At 25.9% G+C, this 26,439-nt stretch overlaps 9 protein-coding genes across 9 annotated transcripts; 5 read left to right on the forward strand and 4 right to left on the reverse strand. All coding sequences in view use genetic code 12, as the record gives it.

Annotated features, from left to right (window-relative positions):
- Positions 1–2,185: 2,185 nt before the first annotated feature.
- KGF55_001149 (uncharacterized protein) lies at positions 2,186–2,542 on the forward strand (the record flags this gene model as incomplete). Its single annotated transcript, XM_051755694.1, has 1 exon — positions 2,186–2,542. The coding sequence occupies one exon, from the start codon at positions 2,186–2,188 to the stop codon at positions 2,540–2,542; it is 357 nt and encodes a 118-aa protein (XP_051616190.1).
- Positions 2,543–2,759: 217 nt separating this feature from the next.
- On the forward strand, positions 2,760–4,775 carry KGF55_001150 (uncharacterized protein; the record flags this gene model as incomplete). The annotated part of the gene is made up of 1 exon (XM_051755695.1): positions 2,760–4,775. One exon carries the CDS (start codon positions 2,760–2,762, stop codon positions 4,773–4,775), a length of 2,016 nt encoding a protein of 671 aa, XP_051616191.1.
- A 591-nt stretch (positions 4,776–5,366) lies between these two features.
- On the reverse strand, positions 5,367–6,608 carry IPK1 (inositol pentakisphosphate 2-kinase; the record flags this gene model as incomplete). Its single annotated transcript, XM_051755696.1, has 1 exon — positions 5,367–6,608. The coding sequence occupies one exon, from the start codon at positions 6,606–6,608 to the stop codon at positions 5,367–5,369; it is 1,242 nt and encodes a 413-aa protein (XP_051616192.1).
- A 3,491-nt stretch (positions 6,609–10,099) lies between these two features.
- On the forward strand, positions 10,100–11,224 carry KGF55_001152 (metalloendopeptidase; the record flags this gene model as incomplete). The annotated part of the gene is made up of 1 exon (XM_051755697.1): positions 10,100–11,224. The coding sequence occupies one exon, from the start codon at positions 10,100–10,102 to the stop codon at positions 11,222–11,224; it is 1,125 nt and encodes a 374-aa protein (XP_051616193.1).
- A 46-nt stretch (positions 11,225–11,270) lies between these two features.
- Positions 11,271–12,206, reverse strand: GOA1 (Goa1p; the record flags this gene model as incomplete). The annotated part of the gene is made up of 1 exon (XM_051755698.1): positions 11,271–12,206. One exon carries the CDS (start codon positions 12,204–12,206, stop codon positions 11,271–11,273), a length of 936 nt encoding a protein of 311 aa, XP_051616194.1.
- Positions 12,207–12,351: 145 nt separating this feature from the next.
- On the forward strand, positions 12,352–13,119 carry KGF55_001154 (uncharacterized protein; the record flags this gene model as incomplete). Its single annotated transcript, XM_051755699.1, has 1 exon — positions 12,352–13,119. One exon carries the CDS (start codon positions 12,352–12,354, stop codon positions 13,117–13,119), a length of 768 nt encoding a protein of 255 aa, XP_051616195.1.
- A 1,042-nt stretch (positions 13,120–14,161) lies between these two features.
- KGF55_001155 (ubiquitin-specific protease) lies at positions 14,162–17,170 on the reverse strand (the record flags this gene model as incomplete). Its single annotated transcript, XM_051755700.1, has 1 exon — positions 14,162–17,170. One exon carries the CDS (start codon positions 17,168–17,170, stop codon positions 14,162–14,164), a length of 3,009 nt encoding a protein of 1,002 aa, XP_051616196.1.
- Positions 17,171–18,112: 942 nt separating this feature from the next.
- On the reverse strand, positions 18,113–19,597 carry KGF55_001156 (uncharacterized protein; the record flags this gene model as incomplete). The annotated part of the gene is made up of 1 exon (XM_051755701.1): positions 18,113–19,597. One exon carries the CDS (start codon positions 19,595–19,597, stop codon positions 18,113–18,115), a length of 1,485 nt encoding a protein of 494 aa, XP_051616197.1.
- Positions 19,598–24,166: 4,569 nt separating this feature from the next.
- Positions 24,167–26,260, forward strand: RLM1 (Rlm1p; the record flags this gene model as incomplete). The annotated part of the gene is made up of 1 exon (XM_051755703.1): positions 24,167–26,260. The coding sequence occupies one exon, from the start codon at positions 24,167–24,169 to the stop codon at positions 26,258–26,260; it is 2,094 nt and encodes a 697-aa protein (XP_051616198.1).
- Positions 26,261–26,439: the final 179 nt, after the last annotated feature.

Here is a 26,439-nt window from a genome sequence, read left to right on the forward strand (position 1 = left end):
TTGTTTTTCTTAATTATACATTTGAATTGAATAGTTTTTACAACATAAATTGTTTCAAAAAAAAAAATATTAATAGAAAAAAGTATCATAACTATTTTTGGGGTAAATTAATTGAAGAGAACACAAAAAGCAAGATCGTGATAGTATATCACCATAAAAGGTATTTTCTTAGTTTTACGTGTAGTACGAAAATGATCTAAAGCCTGGAATTGAAGGAGCTACATTTGAAACATTGAGTGATCATTTTTCCTCAGGAGTGATAATTTACGTTGGATGTACTTTATTGAATGATCCTTAATGTATTAGTATGTGGAATTTGCAGGACATTTAATTTAAAAATATGACACGACATTAAAATCCAGTTTTGAAAGTGACTCAAGGAGACGTAAATTCTAAACGAGTCTGATTGTGACAATATCGCTGGCTTTAAAGCAGAAACGTATCACAGTAGTTGACTTGGAAGCAAGTAACTCAAGGTTGAGTAGTCTGTTTATTGCATAAATTGATTGTCAATATCTTTAATGAAAACTTAGCAGACAAATTCATTTTCAAAATTATTCGTCATCAAGCTTAAGATGAGATTAAATCGTATTTATTAGTGATCTCCAAGAGATTATGCTTTGCTAGAGAAACATGCTTTGCTTTTGAATCAGAATGCAAACACGAATAGAGAGAGAATTTCAGCATTAATTGATAGGGGAAGTCTGCAAAACTTGGTAAGTAAAATTGTATATTAAATTCATTTGTTGCAGACTAAAACAAAATAATATTTAAAAGATAAATCAAATGTCTAGTATTCTTAACAGATTTTCAGTAAAAGATCGAACATTTTGAATAATTAACGAAACATTTCAGAAACTGCAGCACCATTACCTGCAAATCTCATTCCTGATTTTCTCTTTTGTTTTTTTCGAGTTGCATACTTTAAGACTTCATGTTATGTTTGGTATACAATGAAATGATTTTTCAGCTTTAATTCTGAGGTAAACATCTCCAAGTTTATAGTTTTGAATTAGTAAAATTTTTTAAAGCTAATTCTTTCATTTACCTTGATGTAAACTTCTTGTTTTCAATGCTCACGTTAAAATTCGATGAAATGTTCTATCAAAGTTGTTTAGGTTTAATCGGCGCGATTTCATCTGCAGATTTTACTTCAAATAAATGCTTTTGAATTTACAACAAATGAACGAAATTTTTGTTTTAGATTCATTTCCTTGCGATTTGTTTATATGGTTTCGCAATTCTAAAGTTTTAAATTATTGAGGTATGTGGATAAGCATTCATTCAGTGAAATATGAACTCTTCATAATCTAAAATAAATAACACTAACACTGATTTTCCATAGAGTCTATAGACTAGTCGAGTTAGATTTAATTACACACACATAATTCAAGGTTAAACAATTTGTAAATGAATGAGGTTATACCTAATCAGGTTTTTGAGTCAAATTATTATTTTTGCAACCTTTTAAAATATACGAAGTAATACGAGTTTGACATCATGACACAAAATTGATCGAAGGTTTCGTAAAATGAAAATATACAATCCCGATCCTTCTTCTTTCTCTGATACACTCGTGTATTTGTCTCCAAATAAAGCCACGCTCTTTTGACCGTAGTGCCAATTCCATTTGTACTTGATGCAGTTTCTAGATCTCACAATTAAAATTGAATTAAATCCGAGTTTGTGTTATTACTATTATTCAACACCGAAGAACTCATTTCAAACCTTAAACAACAATAAGATTTTAATTCAACTCTGGACGAATATTTCTTCAATAATTAAATAACTTCAATACGCTTATTTGTAAAATCATTAATTATTGCAAGTTCGGTAAATTACTAAATGCCTTTCGAGAAAAAACAAACAATCAAATTTGATAAGAATATTTAAGTACTTGATAAAACTAGAATAAATAAGCCACATTATTTTACGGCACTTAATACAATTTGATATCTTAGGCTAAATGAACAATAAGAACCAAAAACAATAAAAAGATAACTTACATTGTTTTGATAATTGGAAAAAAAGTATCTTTAAAACCATTCGATTATCCTATTCAAAATTCCTTTCAATCTTTAATAATAGTTTTTCATCATTATCAACTTCAAAATTTATTAAAAGTCAAGGTTACCCATAGTTCAAATTCAAAATTCATAGACTTACCTAATTTACTAAAGCTACAATGAAACACATTTTTTTATTATTTTTATTAACTATAACTTGTGCATTATCAACAACAGTTGAATTTAAAGATAAAACCCCAACATTAATTAAAAGAAAAAACATATTTGTTTGTACTACAGGTGTTGGAATGACATTTACTGGAATTGTAATTGGTGTTTTAGGTAATATAAATAATCCAAAAGAATTGATTGCAAGTAAGTTAAACATAAATCATGAGAAGGAGATCAATTTGTCAAATGAAGATGTTGAAGATTCTAACAAAAAACTTATGAAATCAAAGTTAGATAAGGCTAGTATTGTTGCTGGATCTGGTATTAGTTTTATTGGTAGTCTTGCTTGTCAAGAGTTCTGTTAAGTTAGTAAGTTTGATGATGCTATCATAGGTAATTTATAATCTATATGTGTTTTCGTGGAGTGTCCTTGTTTTAAATCTATACAATCCTGTTTTCTAAAGGTTTTTGAATTTGAGGGGATTTCCTGAATTTTTATCAAAATTTCTCTGATAAGTAATTTCTTACAAATTTTCTATTTTTAAATAGAGTAGAATAGTTCAATATACAACTTAATAAATAATGACAAATACAACAAGTCTACATAATCCATTAGATTCAACTATAAAGATAATAGATGATGAAATAGAATTAGATGATGATGAATTTACAATAGATTTAGATCAAGTTGGTCGACTAAATTTTTTAGAAAAGATAAATTTTAATTTTAATTTAACAAATTTATCAAATTTATCAAATTTATCTAATTTACCAAATTTACCAAACTTATCAAACTTATCTAATCTACCAAACTTATCTAATCTACCAAATTTTCCTAGTATATCAAATTTATCAAATATATCAATAATAAATGAAATAACAAAACAAATAGATAAATATAAATTAATTTATAAAAATTATTATTTGAATAGTGAAGATGAAGATGAAGATGGAATGATTCATTTAAATATATTAGATTCTTTAAAATCAATTTTAGAAACTAAAATTCAATTAAAACAATTTTCAAATGATTTAACTGAAGTTGTTCATAGAGCTGTATCATTACCTGTTGAAGATTTAAGTGATTTTGAAGATTATTATGAAGATGAAGAGGAGGTAAAAGGAGGAGAAAATGATAATGATGATGATGAAGATGATGAAAGTATTGAAACTTTGATTGAACCTGATTTTAAAAAATTTATTGAATCTATTGGGATAAATGAAATTATTAAGAATTTTACTTCAAATTTACTAAAACAAATTTCAAGAAATGATAATGATAATGATAATGATAATGATACAACACAAGACATAGAAATAGAAGAGAATTTAGATGATTTAAAAATTGATCAAACTTTATTAGATTTAATTCAATTAAAACCAGAAGAATTTTCAAATGAAAGAACACTAAGAATAAAACTCAAACAAATTCAAAATTTAAAAATTGATGAAAAATTAAAAAATAAATTACAAACTAAATTAATGATGAATAATTATTATAAATTTATTGATAATCAATTACAAAAAGAAAATAAAAGATTAAATTCAATTTTGGATGAACAACAACAACAGAAGCAAAATCAACAACAACTACCTAAACCAAAACAAAAATCTATGATCATTAATGATGAAGAAGTTATAATATCAGAAAAAGATCAAATTCCAACTTATTTCGACAAGAAACAAAATATCCTTGGATGTTCACATTATCAAAGAAATTGTAAATTAGAATGTCCCGTTTGTAAAAAATGGTATACATGTCCACAATGTCATGATTTAGAAATAAAAGATCATAAATTAATTAGAAATAAAGTAAAAAACATATTATGTATGTTTTGCAATGTACCACAAATTGTTGATTCAAATTATTGTATGAATTCAAAATGTGAAGCAGAATTATCAAATTATTTTTGTAAAAAATGTATATTATATGATAATGATCAAACAAAAGATATTTATCATTGTAATAAATGTGGAATATGTAGATTAGGTTTGGGTTTAGACAGGGATTATTTTCATTGTGATGAATGTAATATATGTTTATCAATAGATTTAAAAAATAAACATAAATGTATTACAAATACAACTCATTGTAATTGTACAATATGTAATGAATATTTATTTACATCAAAAGAAAAAGTTATTGTAATGAAATGTGGTCATTCTATACATAACCAATGTTTTTTGGAATTAATTAATCATTCATATAAATGTCCAATTTGTAAAAAAACTATTATAAATGTTGAAAATCAATTTAGAATTATTGATCAAGAAATTTCATTACTGCCATTACCACCACCATATAATAATTGGAAATGTATTATAAGTTGTAATGATTGTAAAGGAAAATCAAATGTTTGTTATCATGTATTAGGTTTAAAATGTAAATATTGTAAAAGTTATAATACAAATAAATTAAAAATTTTAAAACCAGAAGAAATTGGTGAAGATGGAATTGATGAGAATGTTGATGTGGATGGAGTTAATGTTGAAGATAATGATGGAAATGATGATGAAATTAATTTTGATTCTAATATTATGAGATTAGTTCAAACTAATTTAGAAAGTAATTTTGGAATTGATTTACAACAGAATTAATACAATGTCTATTTAATAAATAAATTTAGATTAATGAATATAGATGCTATTTTAATAATATTTGATGGAATAAATTTAATGAATGAAAATTAGAATTCAAAACTATAAGCAATTAAATAACTGTAGTTCAATTTGTTTGTACAGCGTGACCTATGAAAGCGCTCTATAATTAATCAACCGTCAGTTAGTTTGAATGTATTGTGGCCAAGGTATTCCATAACTAAGTCATCCGTGCCACTTTTCCTAATCTTTGAAAATAATCATCGGTAAGGTCCAAATTTCAAAATTCTCATAATTGTGGATAAAAATAGTGTGTACTAATATCATGTTTTATACTAAATTTTCTTGATATTGACGTAAATTTCAATGAATGTAAATAGATCTTAAACAATAAGCAATCAATAATCAATCTACTGACAATTAAATTGTATATTTTATGACCTAAGACCCTTGATATCCCATACCTAGCACTTCTCTTGATTTTTCCTCATCATAATAATTAGTCTCAAAAGCTCAATGAATCTTTCCCGAATTTCAACAATCATGATTTTTATAACTACATTGATCTTAATCAGTATAATTTAACTTCTCTTAATGTTTAATACAATATTTCCAATTTTTATTTTCCAGATTATATATTTTTTTTAAATCATTTTCAATTTTAATCCAATATTTATATTTATTTTTTGATTTTAAATCTAAATCATAAATATTACAAGTTATAAGATACTTATCTTTTATAATTTCATCATCTTCAATTCCATTGTTTGCTGTATTATTATTAATACTATTGTTAGTGGTAGTAGTAGGCACACAATCCTCAAAATCTTTTAAATTTATTGTATTATCAATATTATTATGAGAATTATGAATATTATTAAATTTATTAAATTTTTCAAATTTTATAAATATTCCAACATCTCTTAATGTCATTACTAATGATAAATTTTTTGAAACATCATTTGAATTTGATAAATTTTCAATTAAATCATTTTTATTATTTATTTTTTGATATTTTTTTAATTTTAAAAATATGTTTTTACTTTCATTTTGTAAAAAAATTTTAAATAATAACTTTATGGGGAAATCATTTGTTTGTTCAATTAAATTTAATAACTCTGGGGGTATTTTTGAAAATATATCTTCAATTACTGTATCATAAGTTTCTTCATATAGCAAGTCTAATGGACAAAAATGTCTCTTGTAGTTATTTAATTGATTTAATGAACATGTTCTACAATAATTTTGAGATTTATTATCATATAACCATTTTGGTTTTATTTCAAATATTATTGAATTTATTTTATTTTGTTGTATTGATGGATTTAGTAGTAGGTCTGGAGTATAATTTATAATTTTACCATTTTCTTGATTATTTAGTCGTATTGAGGAGTTATTATTATTATTAATATTAAATTGCTCTTGTGATGTTAACAGATTATTAAAATATAATTGACAATGTTTCAGTGATGATAATTTTATATAATCACCATCTAAAATATTTGGTAATAATAAACCATATCTTTCATTTAAATTTAATTCAAATTCATTATTTAAATTATTTAATTTATTTAATTCTGATATAAATTCAAATGTTAAAACTATCAATTGAATATCAATTATTAAATTTGGAAATAATTTTTTACATTTTAATTCAATAAAATCATATAATTCACAAGTGCTTATATATTCTTCATCTCTTTTATTTAATCTTAATCTTAATAATTTATGTCTTAAATAATCATTTGAACCAGTATATTTAAATAATATATTTGCTGCTCCTTTTGCAAAATATTTCCATTCTTTTGGTGAAGTTATTTTATATATCTCCATACTAATCTGATATTTTGCTAGTGATGAAGTCTAAATGCCCTTTCAAACGCGTTCTTATGTATTATATCTAAGGTGTTATGAAGTATTAGTTGGTTGTAAAAACAAGTAGACTTTGCAAAAAGACAGAAGAAAAAAAATTATTTGATCTGATTTGATGTTAAATAAAATTTTGATTCAACTTCCAATTTTTTACAACCAAAATGAAATAATTTACTATAACAATTACCTATTAAAAATGAATGATATGATCTTCGTATTTCAGTATAATTCACTGTTTGTTATGAAAAATGTATAATATATTGGTAAATTGAAACTTCTTGTTGTGTTGCTAAATTTTTTTATAGATTGACAGAAAAAAATAAATTGTGAAAAAAAGGTCTGGAACTAATGGAACAATTTACTTCTTTAACATGTAAGTTCTGAATTTGAAACTCCAGAATTGAATAAATTGGTTTTACCGAATAATTGAGTTGTCGAATTGAGTCAATGACGCGTAATGAATTCAATTAAATAACTGTTTTTTGTATTAAATTTCAATAAAAGAAAAAGAGGATAAAAAGTAGATAATTTATATGAAAATTAGTGTCTTTTCTTAATTTCTTTCTCTTATAATTATAAAAAAGTTCGTAAATTTTTTAGTCTATTGATTATGTAATCAATTGCAGAGACGCTTAGATAAGGAAATACAATTTACCACCTAAAATTACGTAACTTTTTGGTGGTAATTACATAATACTTACATAACATATTTAAGAGTACTTACATAATCATTATAATCTCAAACAAAAATAAATATTATAAATGTATTTTTAGAAACAATAAGTTTTTCAACTTATTAGTTTAAATTTGACCTTTGTATCAATATCTTTAAAGAATCAAAATAAATCCAAGATGTGGGTATTCCAAACAAGAGTACTTAATTTTAATTTTTCAAAAGAGATTCTTGAATTAATGCAGATTTTTTGTTGATCCACATCAAAAATAAACTAATTTTCAAATTTAATCTCGATTATAATAAATTTCAACAACTAAGAAATATTTTAATCGAAATTATGCCGTTCAACATTTATTGTAATAAGGTGTGGTTGTCTTTAGCTACAAAAATTAAGTTGAATGGTGGTTGTAGTTTTAATTTTAGTGATTTGATCTACTGTAACAATTTACAGCAACCTCTCCACTTAATTAAGGTACGGAATTGGGTAAGATTAGGTTGGAGATTCTTCTTGGCTTTATTTCTGGAGATTTTCTTAGGAGAGAGTAACTTAAACCCTTTATTTTGATTAAAATTTTGTACAAGTTAATTTAGAGTTTTTCAAAGATCTTACACTTTTTTAAACTTAATCTTTCCAAAATTTACAAATCTTAAATCGAAAAAATCAAAAAGCTGATTTAATACTTTATGCGTTTTACTAAAATTCGAATTAAAAGATCTACTTACTGAATTAATTTTTTGTGACTTAAAGTAAAATATGTATTGAGACTTAATTAATTTCTAAAATTTACACACATAATCAAAGGATTTTCCAGCTCTATTTATACCGTTCCAGACACCTCTTTTTCTATCACACTCTAATATAAATTCTCACTTTATCATATGCATCTCCGACCATCTACCGATATCACCTTCTCCGATTATATACCGATACTTTCATCTGTTTGGCTATCTTTCATCTTTAGTCCTAAATTTTTATTGCAACATTTTACTAAAACTTTTAGCACCTTTTAGCGTCATTTTCTGTAATTACACAAACTGAATTCTCGGATATTGCAACACTTACTGAATATTTGATTTATAAATCCGTTTATCTTTTTCTTTTTTTTCTTCGATCTATGATCCCAGATCCCAGATTTTGTGTACGAAAAGTTTAGATTGCAAGAGATTTGTGACATGAATTATCAATCTAAAACCAAAACCAAAGACTCTGTAATTATTTAAAATGGAAAGACGTTTTTAAAAGCAAAAAGAACAGTCGTATTTGTATGATTATGATTTTACTAATTTCTTCTTTTCGAGATTTACGGCAATTGTTAATTAAAAAGTTTTCGTTCTTTTTCTTTTTCTATTGTTCGGTATTTATGAGATAAACATATAGGCACAGAAAAATAATTCGCATCAAATGCCGTTAAATTATTCGAAGAACAATAGTACGAGAATTAAAATCGTAAATCTATCAATTTTTGAAAACCTAATCTGATTTCCTACAATTAAATCTTCAAATAAGGATTAATTATGCTTGCTCAAAGGCGTATGAACAAATTTCTCTATTGATCTACAATACTTTTGTACAACCCACTACAATATATAAATTACATGGGATGTCTTTTAAAAAGTGGACTGATCAAAACGTTTATACCGTCGTAGAAAATTTTAATTCTAACAATTTTGTCTTCGATCAACCGCATGTTCAAAAGTTGTTGGCTCTATTGAGTAGCAACTGTGGTATAGCAGCTAATTTATCCGTAATTATGTCTCATAATTACGACATTATTGCTAAACAACAGTATATAAAGAGCTTATAATCCATTAAAAAGTAAATAGTTTGATAATAATACAACGATCATTTTATTGTTCACTAATTGTACATATAATAGCTATTATACAACAGCTGCTAATGGTTTGAACCTCAATTATATCTTAAACTGTTAAGTAAAGTTTCTTCATAGCGTCTCATATTCCAGCCTAAACTACTTTGTTCAATGCAATCACCATTTATTGAATTTAAAAGTGTTTGTATTTTTTATCTTTACACTTCTCATTTTCTATATAGCAGGGTCGCCGGTGGGCTGAATGTATCCTACATACCCAAATTTTATATAACAAAGTAATGATTTGAAGAAAACCAAGTTTCTTGTTAATTGAGTGATTTTGAATGTAATTTATATGAGGGTTCGATCTTGATTATATCTTTCAGGGGTTGAAATAGCCTAAATACTAAAATGCATTGAGCTTGATACAAAATTTAAATCGAGATTGATCAAAACAGCAAAAACACTAAACAAATGATAAAAGTTAAATAAATTTTCCACACAAATTACTTTTAGAATTGTTTATATGAGATGATGGTTTAAATTCAAAGTATTCAATATTAGATCCGAAAAATTTTATAAAATTGGTGCAAAATGCAAAATGTCATTTGAGTTGTTGCACCTAGATAATTGTTCCAAAGCACCAAATCTCCCATACAACCACTAAATTTAATTAAATTTTGAAAACAATTTATTATGCTGTAAAATTTTGTCAGAATATCCACTTCAAAAATTCCAATGTCTTTTGTATGAGGGACAGCCTGCCTATCAATCTGAACATGTATTTATGGACCCAATGTTTGGTAAATTCATTCCATAAAATCGTTTTCTAAGTGGTAGCGTACTTACCATCATGGAAATTCTATTGATATCTAATTTTCATTACACAAATTGCATTACTATAATATTTGAAACATCTAATATCCACTGACTTAAACTCACAGCAAAGCATTTCGTAATCAACCATGATTCATTCAAAAATAATAGGGCAACTACCGTTGTTTAAAAGCTCCCTCAAATCCACTTACAAACCCATTTTTAGCAGATCATTTGTACAACCGTCAATTTCAAATTATTATCGTTGTAGATCTAATCAATCTCAATTTCAGATCCAAATAAAGAGATATGCATCTTATCGAAGATTTGATGGATCCAGTAACCAACAAAATTTATACGACTTATACTATAGAATTTTAACAAGTCGAACAACATTATATGTTGGTGGTGGGCTTTTAGTATTTTATATTTATAATTTACATGAAGCTCCATATACTCATAGACGTAGATTTATATGGATTCCATATTGGATAGAAACTAAAATTGGTGATTATTCATATAGACAAATAATGGCACAATATGGATCTATGATATTACCACATTCAAATCCATTATATGGTAGAATTTCATCAATAATGAATAGATTATTAAAAACAGCAATAGATAATGATAAAGAAAACCCTAAGCAACAACAACATTTAAAAAATTTACATTGGGAAATAAATATTATACAAAATGATAAATTACCTCCAAATGCATTTATATTACCAAATGGAAAAATATTTATATTTAGTTCCATATTACCAATTTGTGAAAATGATGATGGAATAGCAACAGTATTAGCTCATGAATTATCTCATCAATTAGCTCAACATTCAAGTGAACAATTAAGTTCTCAACCTATATATATGTTTTTATCAACTGTTTTATATTCATTAACTGGTATTTCATGGTTTAATGATTTATTAATTAATGGTATATTTACAATGCCAGCATCAAGAGAAATGGAAACTGAAGCTGATCATATTGGTTGTGAAATTTTAGCTGCAAGTTGTTATAATCCAGATCAAGCTATACAATTTTGGAAAAGAATGGGGATAATGGAACAAAAAATGACAAAACAACAAGGTGGTGTTGGTGGTGCTGGTTCAAGTTTAGTTGAATGGTTTTCAACTCATCCTGCTACAAATAAAAGAATTCATGATATTGAATCTTGGATGCCTCACCTCAGAGAAATTAGTGAATCAAGTGGTTGTTATGAATATGGAAAATTTCATAATTTTAATACTAATTTTTTTAATAGACAACGTTAGATATAGATTATTAAAATAGTAATATATAATTACAATTTATTTACATCTAGGTTTGGTTATTATTTACAAGAGGGGTGTGATTAATATATATATCACTTTCCATAATTTCATTATTGGGTATTCCATTTATCCAAATAGATTTTGATTTCAGCCAATTTAATTTCGATATTTCAATACTCATTTTCCAATCTATATTATTTAATTTGATTAAATATATAGACACAGTTCCAATTCTTTTCTTTTTATTACTCTTTGAATCATAATATGGAATCAGTAATTTAATAAATTTTTTTAATTCTGATTCTTGTGAACTAGTTGATAATTTAATTTTACTTGTAACCCAACTTTCAATTTCATTTTCATTTGTATTAAAATTAAATTGATTATCATTTGTCATAAAATCTTTTAAAATTGAATAGTCATCATTTGATTGAGTTAAAAGTATATATTCTATAATTCTTTTCTCTACTAAATTCACAATTTGTTTCCTTAGTGAATCATATTCATTATCTATTTCATATTTCAAATTGTATAATTGTGATTCATCATAGGGTAAAATTTTGACACATTCCGTGGAATTGAATGGATTTAATTCATTCTCATTATTGTTATCTTCAATAATGACATTTGATTCATCAATATTTTGATTAGAAGCATGAGGTAGTATCTTAGATACATTTTTTAAATAAATCTTATGTTTGAGATACTTATTCAAATAATATCCACTAACAGCAATTGGAGGTCCTAAAGTAATCCAAATATTAGGATCTAGCTTTATAAAACCAATTACACCAGTTCCTAGTACTGTAAAAATCTTAAAATTTGATGGAATGTAATTGTTCCAGATAAGTTGTGGATAAGTTTTATTTGCTATATATGAGTTTCTAGGTATGACATTATTCTTGGTAAATAGTGAAATTGATCTTTTCTGTCGTATAAGGTTTGATATGGGTAGTACTTTAGTAGTAGATGAAGTAATCATTTAAATCATTCATTGTATTAGATTTAAATGGTTGTGAAAAAAAAACATCAATTTGAAACACAAATAAATTTACATTTCTTTAATACTTCATTAAGTTCAACTACATTAAATACAGTAACATCAATCAACACATATTAAATATGTCATGGGTAGAGCAGAGATAGGAACAGCAAAATATGAATCAAAAAGATTAAAAGCGAGTGGATTACAAAAATTAAAATTTTATTGTCAATTATGTTCAAAACAATGTAGAGATTCAAATGGTTTTAAAATGCATTTAAATTCAAAATCTCATTTAGGTAGAATATCAAATATAACTAATGATAATTCAAGTTCAAAGATAATTACAAATTATTCAAATGAATTTCAAAGAAATTTTTTATCATTGTTAAAACAAAATCATGGTAATAAAAAGATTAATGCAAATAAATTTTATCAAAAATATATTATACAAAAAGATCATATTCATATGAATGTTACAAGATGGAAAAGTTTAACCAGTTTTGTAAAATATTTGGGATCAAATGGAATAGTGAAAGTAACTAAAACAGGAGGAGAAGATGAAATGGATGATATTGATGACGAAAATTTTCAAAATGATGATCAACAAGGTTTTAATCTTGAAATTCAACTTATAGATAATTCAAATCTTGCAAAAATTAAAGAAAAAGATAATAATAATCAAATTGAAAAAGATCAAGCTTTGGAAGATAAATTATTACAAGAACAAATACGATTAGGAAAAGAAAAAGAAGCAAAAGAAGCTAAATCGAAAGAGCAACAAAATGTAGAAGAAGTATTGAAAGAAGAAACAAGTAGTGTCAAAGTTGATGGTCCTGTTAAAATTAGTTTAAACAAACCAGGGATTGTTAAAAAGAATAAGAAAATGTTAAAGAAGAATGAATTCGAGTGAATAAACTTGATTTAATAATCTCAGAGAGGTTATGTCATACCACGAAAGTGACGTATGTTATTGTCAAAACTTCAAACCTTGTTGATCTCAACACATTTCATAACATATGTGGGGACAACTTTTAGTGATCTACGGGTCACAATGGAAAGTTGTGTCTACACAAACGTATAAAAACTGAATGGAAGACCGGGGTTTGTTGGAAGTTCAATTAAATAGTTGAACCATAGATATATATGAAGTTGATTTGAAATTCTGTGTGAAATATGCTCACTCATTGCTTTTTGGATAATCTCATAATTGGATTAGAGCAATTTTCAATCTCTTGACACATAATTTTGCAAATTTTAGTGCCCTAGACGTTACACATTTGATTAACCAGATGCAAACTCGATCTTTATAGCCTTTTTTTTACCAATGTATATTTACTCATTAAACGATTTGAACTTGAGTTTAACTACTTTTGCAAGATCTGGATCTAAAAATGACCACTACGCCACGTCAAAATCTCAGATTTGGCGTGGCGTACTTGTTTTCGATTGGTAGCGATGGTCGAAACTTTTTAATTGAACTTCTGTTCGAATCTTTATATATGGTGACTAAATATCTCAATTTAAAGCTTTCTGAAATGGTTAGAATCAAATAGACTTCATTAGTATATAAATTGAGGCAAAGGCAATTCTATGATATTTAGCTAGGGCCAAATATGGACATTTTCATGTCAGAGATTTAAAAATTATTTTTTTTGACCCTACGTTAAATTCTAATTTGTCCTGAAAAACTACATCAACTTGTATCTACATGTTGAGCAATGGAGTTACAAAAATTTCGTAATTATTTGGCCTTATCGGATGAGTAGAATGCCATCTTTCGATATTCCTGGCTTTAAAAATTTGTATTTAAAGGATAGAGAATGTTTACAAAAAAATATTCAAGTTCTTTGTCCACTAAGTACTATCGTCAAAACTAGGTAAATAAAACTCTATGCATTATTAATTCATAAACAAGAATACAAACTTTTATATATAATTATAACTAATTTTCTCTAATCAATTCTTTCATAACATAAAACATATACGTCTTTAGATATCATTTCTTCATAATGTCCACCATCGGAATTATCATCACGTAAAGAACCATTATTAATATTAGGTTTAACATTTTCATCATCAAATAAACACCAAAAAGGATGAATTAAATTCAGTAAATTTTTTTGATCTTCATTTAAATTTGATTTATTTATTATACTTGTATAATGACCAGATTTTAAATTACCAAAATGATTTATAATACCACAAAGTTTATATTTTATTTCATGTTTAAATTTAAAATTATTGAAAATTAATTTTAATGGGTATCTTATTGCAGTATTTAATTTATCTGTTAAATTATACATTGAAAATCTTGATAAATGAATAAATAAAATTTGTGGTAATTTTACAAATGATATTGATTTTGTTGATGTTATTGATGGGTTGTTGGCTGGTGCTGATGATGATGAAGAATTTTTTTGATTGTTTTTTGATTTATTCAATTTAAATAACCCTTTTTTCTTTTCAAATACTGGATGATTATCAATACTTGGTACTTCTCCATGACATTTAGGACATCTCCATGCATTATCACCAGATAATATTTCATCTTGAATATAATAACTTAAACAAGAACTTAAATCAATAATTTCATTAGGAAATTGTTGTTTGGGGATAGGTAAACTTAATATTGAAAAGGGGGAATATGAGATACTTTCATAATGACATTTATTACATTTTAATTTATTTTGTAAATGACCTTGAATTAAATCCAGTATTGGTGACGATCCTTCATTTTCATATAATGATTTTAACCAATTTTTATAACTTTTTTCATTTTCTATATCAATTAATATTGCCCATTTTGAAATTAAATATTCAGGATTAAATTCCATTTGATGATTATCATTTAATTCTTCATGTAATCTTTCTAATATAAATAATAAAAATTCTTGAGAATCTTGTTGTTCATGAGGTATATTAAAATCAGGTTTAAGTAGTGAAGTAACTCTTATAAATTTTGTTGGTGATATAGGTACACCACCATTTTGTTGCATTGTTTTTAATAATCCATTAATTGCTTCACTTAACAAAATGGAATCCTTTTTATGAGAATTTGAATTTTGCATTATTTTAATAAATTTTGGATTTTTAACAAATCTTTGATAATTCTTATTAAAAATTAATTTAAATTGATATATACCAAATAATAATTGTATTGTTGAATTTATATAACATGATGATCCAAAATTTCTTAACCCACATACTGATAAATCTTTTAACATATTAAATTTTTGGGATTTAATTTGTTCTTGTTGTATCATTACATGATTTGGAATTATTGGATGATGATTATTTTGATTTTGATATTGAGGGTAAGTTTGTGGACTGAGATGATGATTGTGAGGATGTTGTGAATATTGTGAGGGATACATGAATGGTTGACCGTTATTTTGATAGTAATGATTAGGTTGTTGTGGTGGAGGAAAATTGGGTGCGGGACTATATTGATAAGTATGAGGATGAGGTAAAGGTTGATGATGATATGGATTATAATGATTTTCTGATGAATGTCCATTCAAATCATGAGGATGTGAAACGTTTGATTCAACAATCGGTTCTGTTTGTCTTCTATAAGTTGAAGTTTGATGGTCATTATTGTTGTGATTACCATTTGTAGATGGAGTTGTAAAATAAAGACCGTCCGAATTTAATTTTGTGGTTATTACAATGTCCTTTTCTGGATAAGGGGTCGGACTAAGTTTTGGTATATGATTTTTTGGTGGAGATAAACTATGAGTATTGTTTTTTGGTGATGCGGATGATTTATTTGTAAGTGAAGGTGGTAAAGACGTAGGTATTGGTGGTGGTGCTTTCCTTTTAAGCTCTGTTGAAGTTGATGATGACAAGATACTGTGATTATTTTCTTTTGAAAAATCTCTCGGTACATTTAATGAAGGATATCTATTTTTAAACCCATCAATTGATCCAATTGATGAATTTCTTGAATGTGGAGGTTTACTTCTTTGTGAATTTGAAGTGTAGTCAATTTTTAAGTTTGACATTTCATCCAATTCATCACTATTTTCTGATTTATTATAGTTTTCAAAACTAAATTCATTATCACTATCATCTTCATTATCTTGGTTATCATAAGACATATCTTTTTCTTTTAAGTAATTTATATATTGATTCAACCAATCATATAATTCATCAATATCAAAACTTAATAAATTTTTATCAAATAAATAATTTTTTATATATGTTCTTATATCAATTGAATTTATTGTATAATTACCATTATTAAAAATTTGATCAGTATTATAAAATGCAAAAATATTTAAATATATAATAAAATCTTGTTCATTTGATTCAATAAATGAATCAAATCCTTCAAAATGAAACATTATAAATCCATTTATAAAATAATTAAAAATTAAAAATCCTTTTATATATGATTTTAAATTATTTAAATTATTTTCTATACCATCATTATTTGAATTTTCATATAATAATTCACAATAATCAATTAAATCAAATAATGATTTTGATTGTAAATCTATATCTAATTGTAAATTTCTAAATTCATAATTTATTAATTTTATATAATAACATTTTATATCCTCTATACTTAAGTTTGAATTATTGGAGGTTGATTCTCGCATAGATGTTGATTTTAATAATTGATGGCCTGTTTGTGGTGAAGATTTAACTGAAGCTGGTGAAACTGATAATCGTATTCCCATATGATGATTATTGTGGTGTTGGTGGTGGTGATGATTGTCATTTTGATTTGAAGGGTCTAGATGTTTATGCGATGAATGTATATATATTGGTGAAGTTGATCTAGTCGATGATGAGTTATTGTCTGATGAGTGCATTATAGTTATAGGTTGTTGTTTATGAATTGGTGGAGTTGGTGCTTGATCTGGTGGAGGTGGTGGTGGAGGTTTCGGTAGTTTCTTAAATGCATGTGAAGATTGATAAGGATGTATAAATGATGATGAATTTGGACTTGACATTCCTTATGTTTTTTTGATGGAGATTTCTATATTTATATGATGAAAGTCAGGTATGTAACGCTTTGACCGGAATTTTATTTAACCTGAATGATTCAAAAATTAACAAGTTTTAAAATTGAACATTTGTATATTTTGGTTTATAGTTAAGTCTGAGTAACTTTATATGATAGAATATATGCTATTTAATAAAAACTTTCAATATAAGCTTCCTATATTTAAGCTTTAGTAGTAAATGAATCAATAATATTGTTAATGGAATGTTTGTTGTTAAATGATGTTAAAGATCAAGAAAATATTTGTATTATATAATCAATTACGTAATCTATATCACAATGTACTGTGATAAAAAGAATACAATACGAATGATTTACTTACTATTAGGTCCAACAAAAACAGAACAATAGATTGAGATAAGACACGGGGGTAATTTATCAACTAAGACTACATAGGAGAGCCATTCAGTTTTGTACTTTGCTTTGAAATGTAGTTAGCTACTACCATAATCTCTGTATCGATCCCATAGTTCCCCATACTTTTTTTTAGTTCCATTACGAACTAAAAAACATGGCGCAGGGGAAAATTTGAAAATCAATTGTTTTGAGTCAATTGATGCTATTTTTATCCATAAGCAATAATACTCATGGTCATTAGACTTAAAAGTTGAAACTTTAGAAAACGACAATCATTAGTTATTTTGGCATGTAACAACATGGTACAAATTTACGCGTCTTGATTGAACATTTAGAGCTTCAATGACTAATAGTTTGGTCTAGTAACATCGAAGGATCAATAAGATAAACCTCATACTAGAGTTAAAGGAATCTTTTGTTGTTGTTGAATTAAAGTATGTCTCTATAATGATAACCTTTCTTAACTTGTTCTTCCTTGCTGCACTTGATGAATTTTAAATATTTATATCAGCATCTTTATTTTATTTATTTCTCATTTTTCACTAATATCAATACATTTTGGATAAATTTTAAAATCAGCAACAATAGGTCTATGATCACTCATATATTTCCCATCAAATTTTGAATGTAACATACCAAACTGCTTCAAGATTAAATCAAAATTATCTTGAAATTTATTATTTTTTGTTCCGAATTTTTGATATTGACAATTTTGTTTTAGGTTTTGTTTAATAAATTTATTATCTAATTTTTTACAATATTTGGGGGTAAAAATATAATCAATATTTTGTCCACCATTTTTTAAAATATCTCCATCAAATCCTGTTACTGTTGATTTTATATGACCATATCTATTTATTCCTGGTAATGTTAAACTTGTTGAATCTCTTAATAATTCTTTTATAACTAATATTGCTTTACTTTCATCTTTTAAATCAGAATTAAAATCTCCCATTAAAAAAGTTGGCCATTCATTTGATGATTGTAAAGTTAATTGTTTTATAACTTCAGTAATTAATTGTGCTGAACCCCATTTTGCTAATTTACCTAAATGATCAAAATGAGTATTAAAAAAATTAATAACTAGTTTTGATTTTTTATTTTGTAAAATTATAAATGAACAAATTCTACTATATATTGCATCCCAACCTTCATATGACATATAAAGATCTTTTTCATTCAACCAAAATGTATCACTATGTAAAATTTCCCATTCTTTTGAATTATATATTATTGGAACAAATTCTCCCATTGAATCACCATCAATTCTACCAACTCCATAATATTCCCATTGATCATCTTCATTATCTTTGTATGTATTTAAATTTTCTATAATATCAAGGACTTGAAACTTGTATAATTCTTGTAATGTAAAAATTGTATTATCTATAGTATTAAATCTTATAGACGCCAATATGTCTTTTAATCTTTCTTCCCATTTAAATTCTCCATTTTTTAAAGGAGTTATCCCATTACCATTTTTAACATTATGAGAATAAATTCTAAAATTTAAAAAACTTTCATGAGGATCTAAATTTTTAAGATTAATTTCAATTTTATCATGATTTAATTTTGGTTGTGATTTCTTGATTGGTGATTCAAAAAATGTTAAATCTTGAGAATTATCATCATTTAATGGTAAATAATCTTTGGGATTTCTTCCAATTGATGAAAATTTTAAATTTGTATATGATGGTCTTTCATTCTTGCCCATTTTTTTAATATCTCCTAAAAATTTTTTTGGATTTTTTAATGCTTCTTCTTCAATTTCTGAAATTTCTGGTGTTGTTTGAATTTCATGATTATTTTTTGGGATATTATCTGGATTATTTGTTTTAATTAAATTACCTAATTCTCCAACAAAATATTCATTTAAATCCCACTTATCTCGTACATGAACATAATATAAATATATTAAAGGTAGAAAACATAGTATTGTTACTAAAATAGCTATTTTTTTAAATTCATTAGTTGTTATGATATTTGAATTACTTCGTTTGGTTATGATTCGTGACATGATGATAGTAGTTAATTATGGTAATAGATGATTTATATGATGTACATTTAATCTATTTATATTTATATATACAATTTAAGAATTGAAAAATTATATGGAATGATGAAATCAACCTTTCACGATGGATAAGCCGGAATTTTGTTGAATTAAAATTGATTGTATTGGATCTGATTAAAAGTTAAATTATATGTAGATAAATATCACTATTACTTGGTACAAATTTGATTTGATATTAATGTAATTTGATGTAGATTTTATTACCAAATCTCTATAGGCCTATCTATATTTTTTTTCTTCCTTCTTTATTAATTAATTCTAAATCTCGTAAAGTTCAAAATTTAATTTAACTTTAGTTTATTTGTATTATGTAATTAAGTGTGGATCAATTACGTAATAAAGATTTTACCCGATTTGGACAGATTGTTTTTAGTGACGTCATCAAACTATATCTCAAATTTACGAGTAAGGACTAAATTTTATGATAAATCTAATTCTGAAACACCCCAAATTTTTATAGTTAAGATTCATTTAATAAATTTATGCATTGCTCTTTATAATTAATTTCTAAATTGTTTTTAAAATTTGGTCCATGTTTTTGTTTTTATTTCTTTCTATTCGATATTTTGTATTTTTGATCTACTCTTGTTTATTAGCAGCAATTTTAACTTGTAAATGGCATTCTATTGGTAGGAATTAGCTGAACTATTTTTTTCATTGAACACCAATCGAATAGAAAAATTTGTTGTTTGATTCTTGTTCTACTTTATGGTCATTAGTTATATGTTCTTTTGCTATTCTTTCTGAATAAAGCCATTTACCACAAATAGTACATCTACAAATCATATTTTTCTTTAATCAAACTATTTGAAATTTCAATGAACACTCAATGTAATAATAAATCCAATCAATCAGAAAAGGTCAAATCAAGAATTTTGATGGAAATTTTCTTTACTTTATAATCTTGAAATTTTTGTTTAAAAAGTTGCTTTTCACGCTAATTCAAACCAAAAATAGCTTACCTGCAAACAAATATTTTCAAACCATTTCAACATGAAAATTAGTTCTAGATGAAAAGCATTCATTAACACCCCAAGACCACGAAAAGTACTAAGAATCAGAAAGAAAATTTGTTTTTCGCAAATAAATTAATTAAAATAATAAAATGAACTTTGTCACGTAAAACGTTTTAAAAATTATAATGTAGGAAGAGCAAATTCAGATCATTTTTAGTTTTAATTAATTAATTTTCAAATAGTATAATTAATGATTTAAAATTGGCACTCCTGATGATATCATATCACTTTTACGGATATTTGACATTAATTATATGTTTGATATATAATTGAAAAATGACCTTATTTGTCACAAGATTTTAATTTGTATTTAAAGTTTATATTTGTTCAAATTTTCTAAAATTCATTATTTAAAACTGGTGTTAAGATTAAAATAAGGTCTAATTGACTTCTTAATTTTTGATTAAATTTTCAATTAATTGAATCTAATAAAGAATTCTAGACTTGAGTTTTATGCATCAGGACAATAAAATGTTTACTCTCTTCTTTGATTAGTTGCTCTCATGAGCACCAATTTGTTTTCACAAGGACGCAATTTTCTTGTGATTTCTTTCATTACCAGGCGTGCAAATTTCCGACAGAATTGTCATGAGGATGCAATTGAACTCTCACCCCATACTTGTTGTAGAAAATACAATAGTACTTTTGAAAGACTTTATGATGAAAGGAATTAGAGTAAGTAGTTAAGCCAGTAAGGTTTAGATTGACTTTGAATTTACTACACTCAAAGAATAAACTTTGGACACCAAGATGAAGAAAACAGTAATAGAATTATCATAACATGTGATAATTTTAATATATTTTCTTCACTCGTATACATCCGGTGATTGAAAAAAAAAAAAAAAAAATTGAAAAGTTTATTTTTAGCTCGGTGATTGAAAATTATTTTCAGCCACATCGTCCAATGCCGATATATTCTATTTATTTTATTTTACAAAATCTTACTTTTTGAGATACGATAACGGGTTTAGAAAGCATTGTCCTTCTTTCTAGATAAAAATCAACAGATGCTAATTCTGCATTACAACGAAAAAATCGGACAATCTTTAGACGCAAACGATTATTTGTTCTCGTAAATAGCTTTCAGAAAGCTAAATGGAGTTATATCGATTTTAATACTATGATTCTAATGTTGTTGATATTTGTAATATACACGATCAGTTAATTAGGACTACAGTTCCGAACAAAGTCGAAGTTAATTTGGATGATAGCGGGAAATGCAAGAGTTTGACCGTATTTTAAAATTTGTCAACAACTTATGCCTACCTCTGTATCACAAACAATTATTTCTAACTAGTGACGACTTACTCTTCAACTTACATTCGTCTCTCAATTTTGAATATAATATCTAAATCTCTAGTTTGTTAATAAGTGTGCTGAAAAGATATCATTCCATTTCTATTTATTTTGAAACCTCATCATCGAAAACTCCGAAACAAACTCATATTGAGTAGATCTAAATCTTTCAAAATCTAGCACGGTAGAATTTCCAAATCAAGAAAAGTTATGGATAATGACTCATTTTACAAAGTTCTACATCTATTTTATCCACGAATGGATCATCATTAAATAGTCAAATGACGAATCTCTACTAGGTTCAACAAGGCTTTTTATAGTTTCATTCTCAAAAGAATAAATATGCGCTTTTTAAGCGGTATTTGTTTCTTCAAAATTGAAATGTCTCCTATATTAATAAGCGCAATTTTTGTCAACATTAATGATCAAAAAATCATATGCAATAGGAGCCTAGACTTCGTAATTTTTGAAAGTAACCCTTCTTACGAATAACTTAACAGTATTATAGTATAATATCTTGTATAGCCCTCTTGGAGAAATCGTTACTAAAAATAGATTTCTATTGTTTTTAATTTAAACTTTATTTTTTTTTTTCTCAACCGTAATTTAAAATCTTCGGTTGCAAATCCGATAGAATGAAAAAAGTTTAGATCTGAAAATTCTTTAGGCCGTTGTAGCTTGATCTTTTTTTACTCCATTCAAGAGTTCAGATCGTAAAGTCATTTCCCAGAGTACTTGAGCTAATCCATAGATGTCAAGTACAATCAAAAGTTGATCAAGTCAAGTCAAAAGTGTCGATCCTCTTGTTTGAAACAATAACAAATTTAAATGTTTCAGACCGCAGTACTTTTTAACATAGATGTACATCAGCGTTGAAAACTATCAAGTATACAGTTAGGTTATGAGAATAATGTGAAAAATATCAACTACTTTCATGTCATAACGTAAATCTAGTAGTTCTGTTCCCAGCACGTACCACAAGTAATGCTATGCAATGAGGAATATGAACCTTAAATATCAAATTAAGAAGACAATGTAAATTCCCTCAAAATATAAAAAAAATAAACGGTTTTACGGATTGAAATCGTTTTTTTGTATCATTTAGTGAACGCATAAGCTCTCAAGATTATAACAAGCCTTGATTGTAGTAATGTAAGATTACATGAAACAGAAGTTAAATTTTTGAACGAAGATATAGAAAAGAATGAAGAGCCGTATATTAGTTGACTAAATCTAAAAGTATCGAACTTCCTATTTTAGTTCAATTCACTTAATCTAGATTAATTCAATAATAGATTTTAGATATTGTGCTTCTTTCATTTCACTGAGTTTCGATGAACATGCATAAAAAACGGAAAATTCACTTGAAATACCTTTGCGTTCATGTTTAAATTTAGAATTTGACCTTTTTAAATAGCTCTAAATTGTAGAATAGTCAAACTTTCCCCTAATACGTTGAGGAGGCTTGTATCAACTTTGATGGAATTAAGTGAATAGATCTAAAATCTTCTCATGATGCTTCTCTACTTCTTCAATTTAAGAATAGAAAGTCTTTAGTCTTTATATATAAGCCTCTCAATATTTGAAATCGTTGAAAGAAAAGAAAAATATAATTAAATCCCCTGATTAAAACTCGATAGAATTACTCGGCAACGTTCACTTGGTATCAACCCGTATATACTTCCATCCGAGTTCTTTGAGGATAGATTAACTGGTAGATTGATTCGATATATGGAAACAAAAAAAAAACCCTTAATAAAATAAAGTTAAGAAAAAAAAAATATATTCTACAGCTTAATTAATTAATCATAGATCATAAGATACTTTAATTTAGGATTCTTGTAAATTACCATTCAATATACCAACTAGTTATAATAGAAATTCATTAATTCTATACAAGAATACTTCATCAATTTTATACTAAGGTGTCAAGTCTAGTTGTTTGAATCAAATCAAATTATATCCATCTAGAACCCTTATTATGTACATTTATGTATATATCATCGAATAATAAAGAAACATCATTATAATTCAATCTTAATTCAAGTTTAGCATAATTCAGTTGAATTTTTATCATCTTGATACTTCAAACTCATCTCGCCCATTGCAAATCTTAACACAAAATCTATACAAATCACAGATCCATATTATATAAACTCCATTTTCACCTTCGTAACTAAAGTATATCAAATAAATCAAAATGGGTAGAAGAAAAATTGAAATTCAACCATTAACTGATGATAGAAATAGAACAGTTACATTTGTTAAAAGGAAAGCAGGATTATTTAAAAAAGCTTATGAATTAGCTATATTATGTCAAGTAGATTTATCAATTATAATAGTTGGAAATAATAATAAAATTTATGAATTTTCAACAGTTAATACAAAAGAAATGTTTAATACTTATGAAGATTGTTTAAAAAATAAAAAACCAATACATGAATCAAAATCTCCTGAAAATTATCTGATATATAAAAAAAAAAAATTTATAAATGAACCTTTGATGAATAAAAAAGGACAAATTATAGAACCTAAATTAGGTGGTGGATTAAATTCAAATGATGATGGAGAAAGTTTTAATGGAGATGAAGAAGATGAAGAGGATGATGAAGATGAAGATGATTCAGAAGAAGATCTGTCTAATAAATCAAAAAAAAATAGAAATCCAAAAATGTTTAATAGTAAACGACCTGCTCCATCACCTCCACCAGCTCATATATCAATGAATAATGTACCGACTTTTAATAAATATAAAAAACCAAAATTTGAAATATCAAAAGTTAATAATAATAATGATAATTCTTCAACTCCTTCACCATCTTTAACAAGAAAAGAAACTTCATCAAGACCTATATTAAGAGTTCAAATACCCACAGATGCAAAAGGAAATAAAACAAAAAATAATGATGAAGAAACCAGCTCTTCTAATTTTTTAAATAATGATAATAAAAGTGATACAGGAAATGATACAGCAAGAACAATAACAGCAATTGATAATAGTAATTCATCATTACAACCGTCATCAATAAATCAAACTAATTCAAGTAGAAATACTGGAACTACTTCAAGTATAAATAGTAGTAATCGATCACATTCAGACGTTTTAAATAACCACAATAATAACAATCATAATCATAATCAATTTTCAAATTTTCATTCAAATCATCATTTATTACCTTCTGCAACAGTTCCATCAACAAAATTTACAGGGTATTCATCTTTCAAATCTCCAGATACAAGAAAACCAACTTTACCAATTCCAGTAAATTCAAAATCTCAAACTTCTTCTCCAGCAAGTGCTACTGCTCCTGGTTTACCAATTACAAATCCAATAAGTGCAAGATCAAGTAGTAATAGTAGTTTAAGTAATCAAAATAATCAAAATAATCAAAATAATATTAGTAATAATAATAGTAATACCAATAACAATTCAAATTTTTACTCACAACATAATAGTAATCAATTTTATGGAATACAACAAAGTCCTCAAAATAATTCATATGGAGGATTTCATATGCATGGATTTAATCAAAATTTTCAACTGTTTAATTCAAATTTAACACAACAGCAGCAACAACAGCAGCAGCAGCAGCTACAGCAACAACAATCGCAACAACAACAGCATCAACTGCAACAACAATATAACCACAATCCAAATTTTAATCAAAGTGGTGGTGTACTAGGAACGACAAATATTCAATCATCAACTCAACAACCCGAGTCAGCATTAAGATTTAGATCAAATTCACTACAACAAAATCAACAACAAAATCAACAACAAAATCAACAAAATCAACAAAATCAACAAAATCAATTACAAGCAGGTGAACAAACTCCAATATCAGGATTACCTTCAAAATTTGTAAATGATATGTTTCCATTCCCATCACCTTCAAATTTTTTAGGTCCTCAAGATTGGGCTACTGGTGCTACTCCTACAACATCAAATGTTCCTCAATTTTTTTTAAATATGATGCCTTTACAAAGTGGTGGTGGATTAAATAATCAACAACATCAAAATCAACAGGTGCAAGGAAAATACAACAATGGAGGTGGTGGCATTATTCCGAACTTTTCAACAAGTGGGAATGTCCCACTGTATAATTCTCATATATCACCAATTATTTATAATAATAATAATAATAATAGTAGTAGTACCAATGGAAGTAATCCTAATAATCAAGGATCAAATGTTGATAAAATTACAGAAGAAGAAGAAAGTAGTATTAGTCATGATGAATCTAAAAATAATGATTTAAAAAATAAAATCAAAATTGAAAAGAAAGATAAATAATTTACATAATTTGAAAACGATATTTAAAATGCTCAATAATAGTTCGTTTCAAAGTTTTAGTTCTTAGTGTCGATGTATTTATGTTAATGTTTTGTTTTATTTTACGATGTATAAATATAGGTTATAAATAAAAAAGACAGTGACTCAAAAGAGCCAACTTACTTTTTAATTGCTGAATT

This window comes from Candida pseudojiufengensis (genome assembly GCF_024610245.1).
Source record: "Candida pseudojiufengensis strain CBS 10847 chromosome Unknown scaffold2, whole genome shotgun sequence".
NCBI lineage: Eukaryota > Fungi > Ascomycota > Pichiomycetes > Serinales > Debaryomycetaceae > Lodderomyces > Lodderomyces pseudojiufengensis.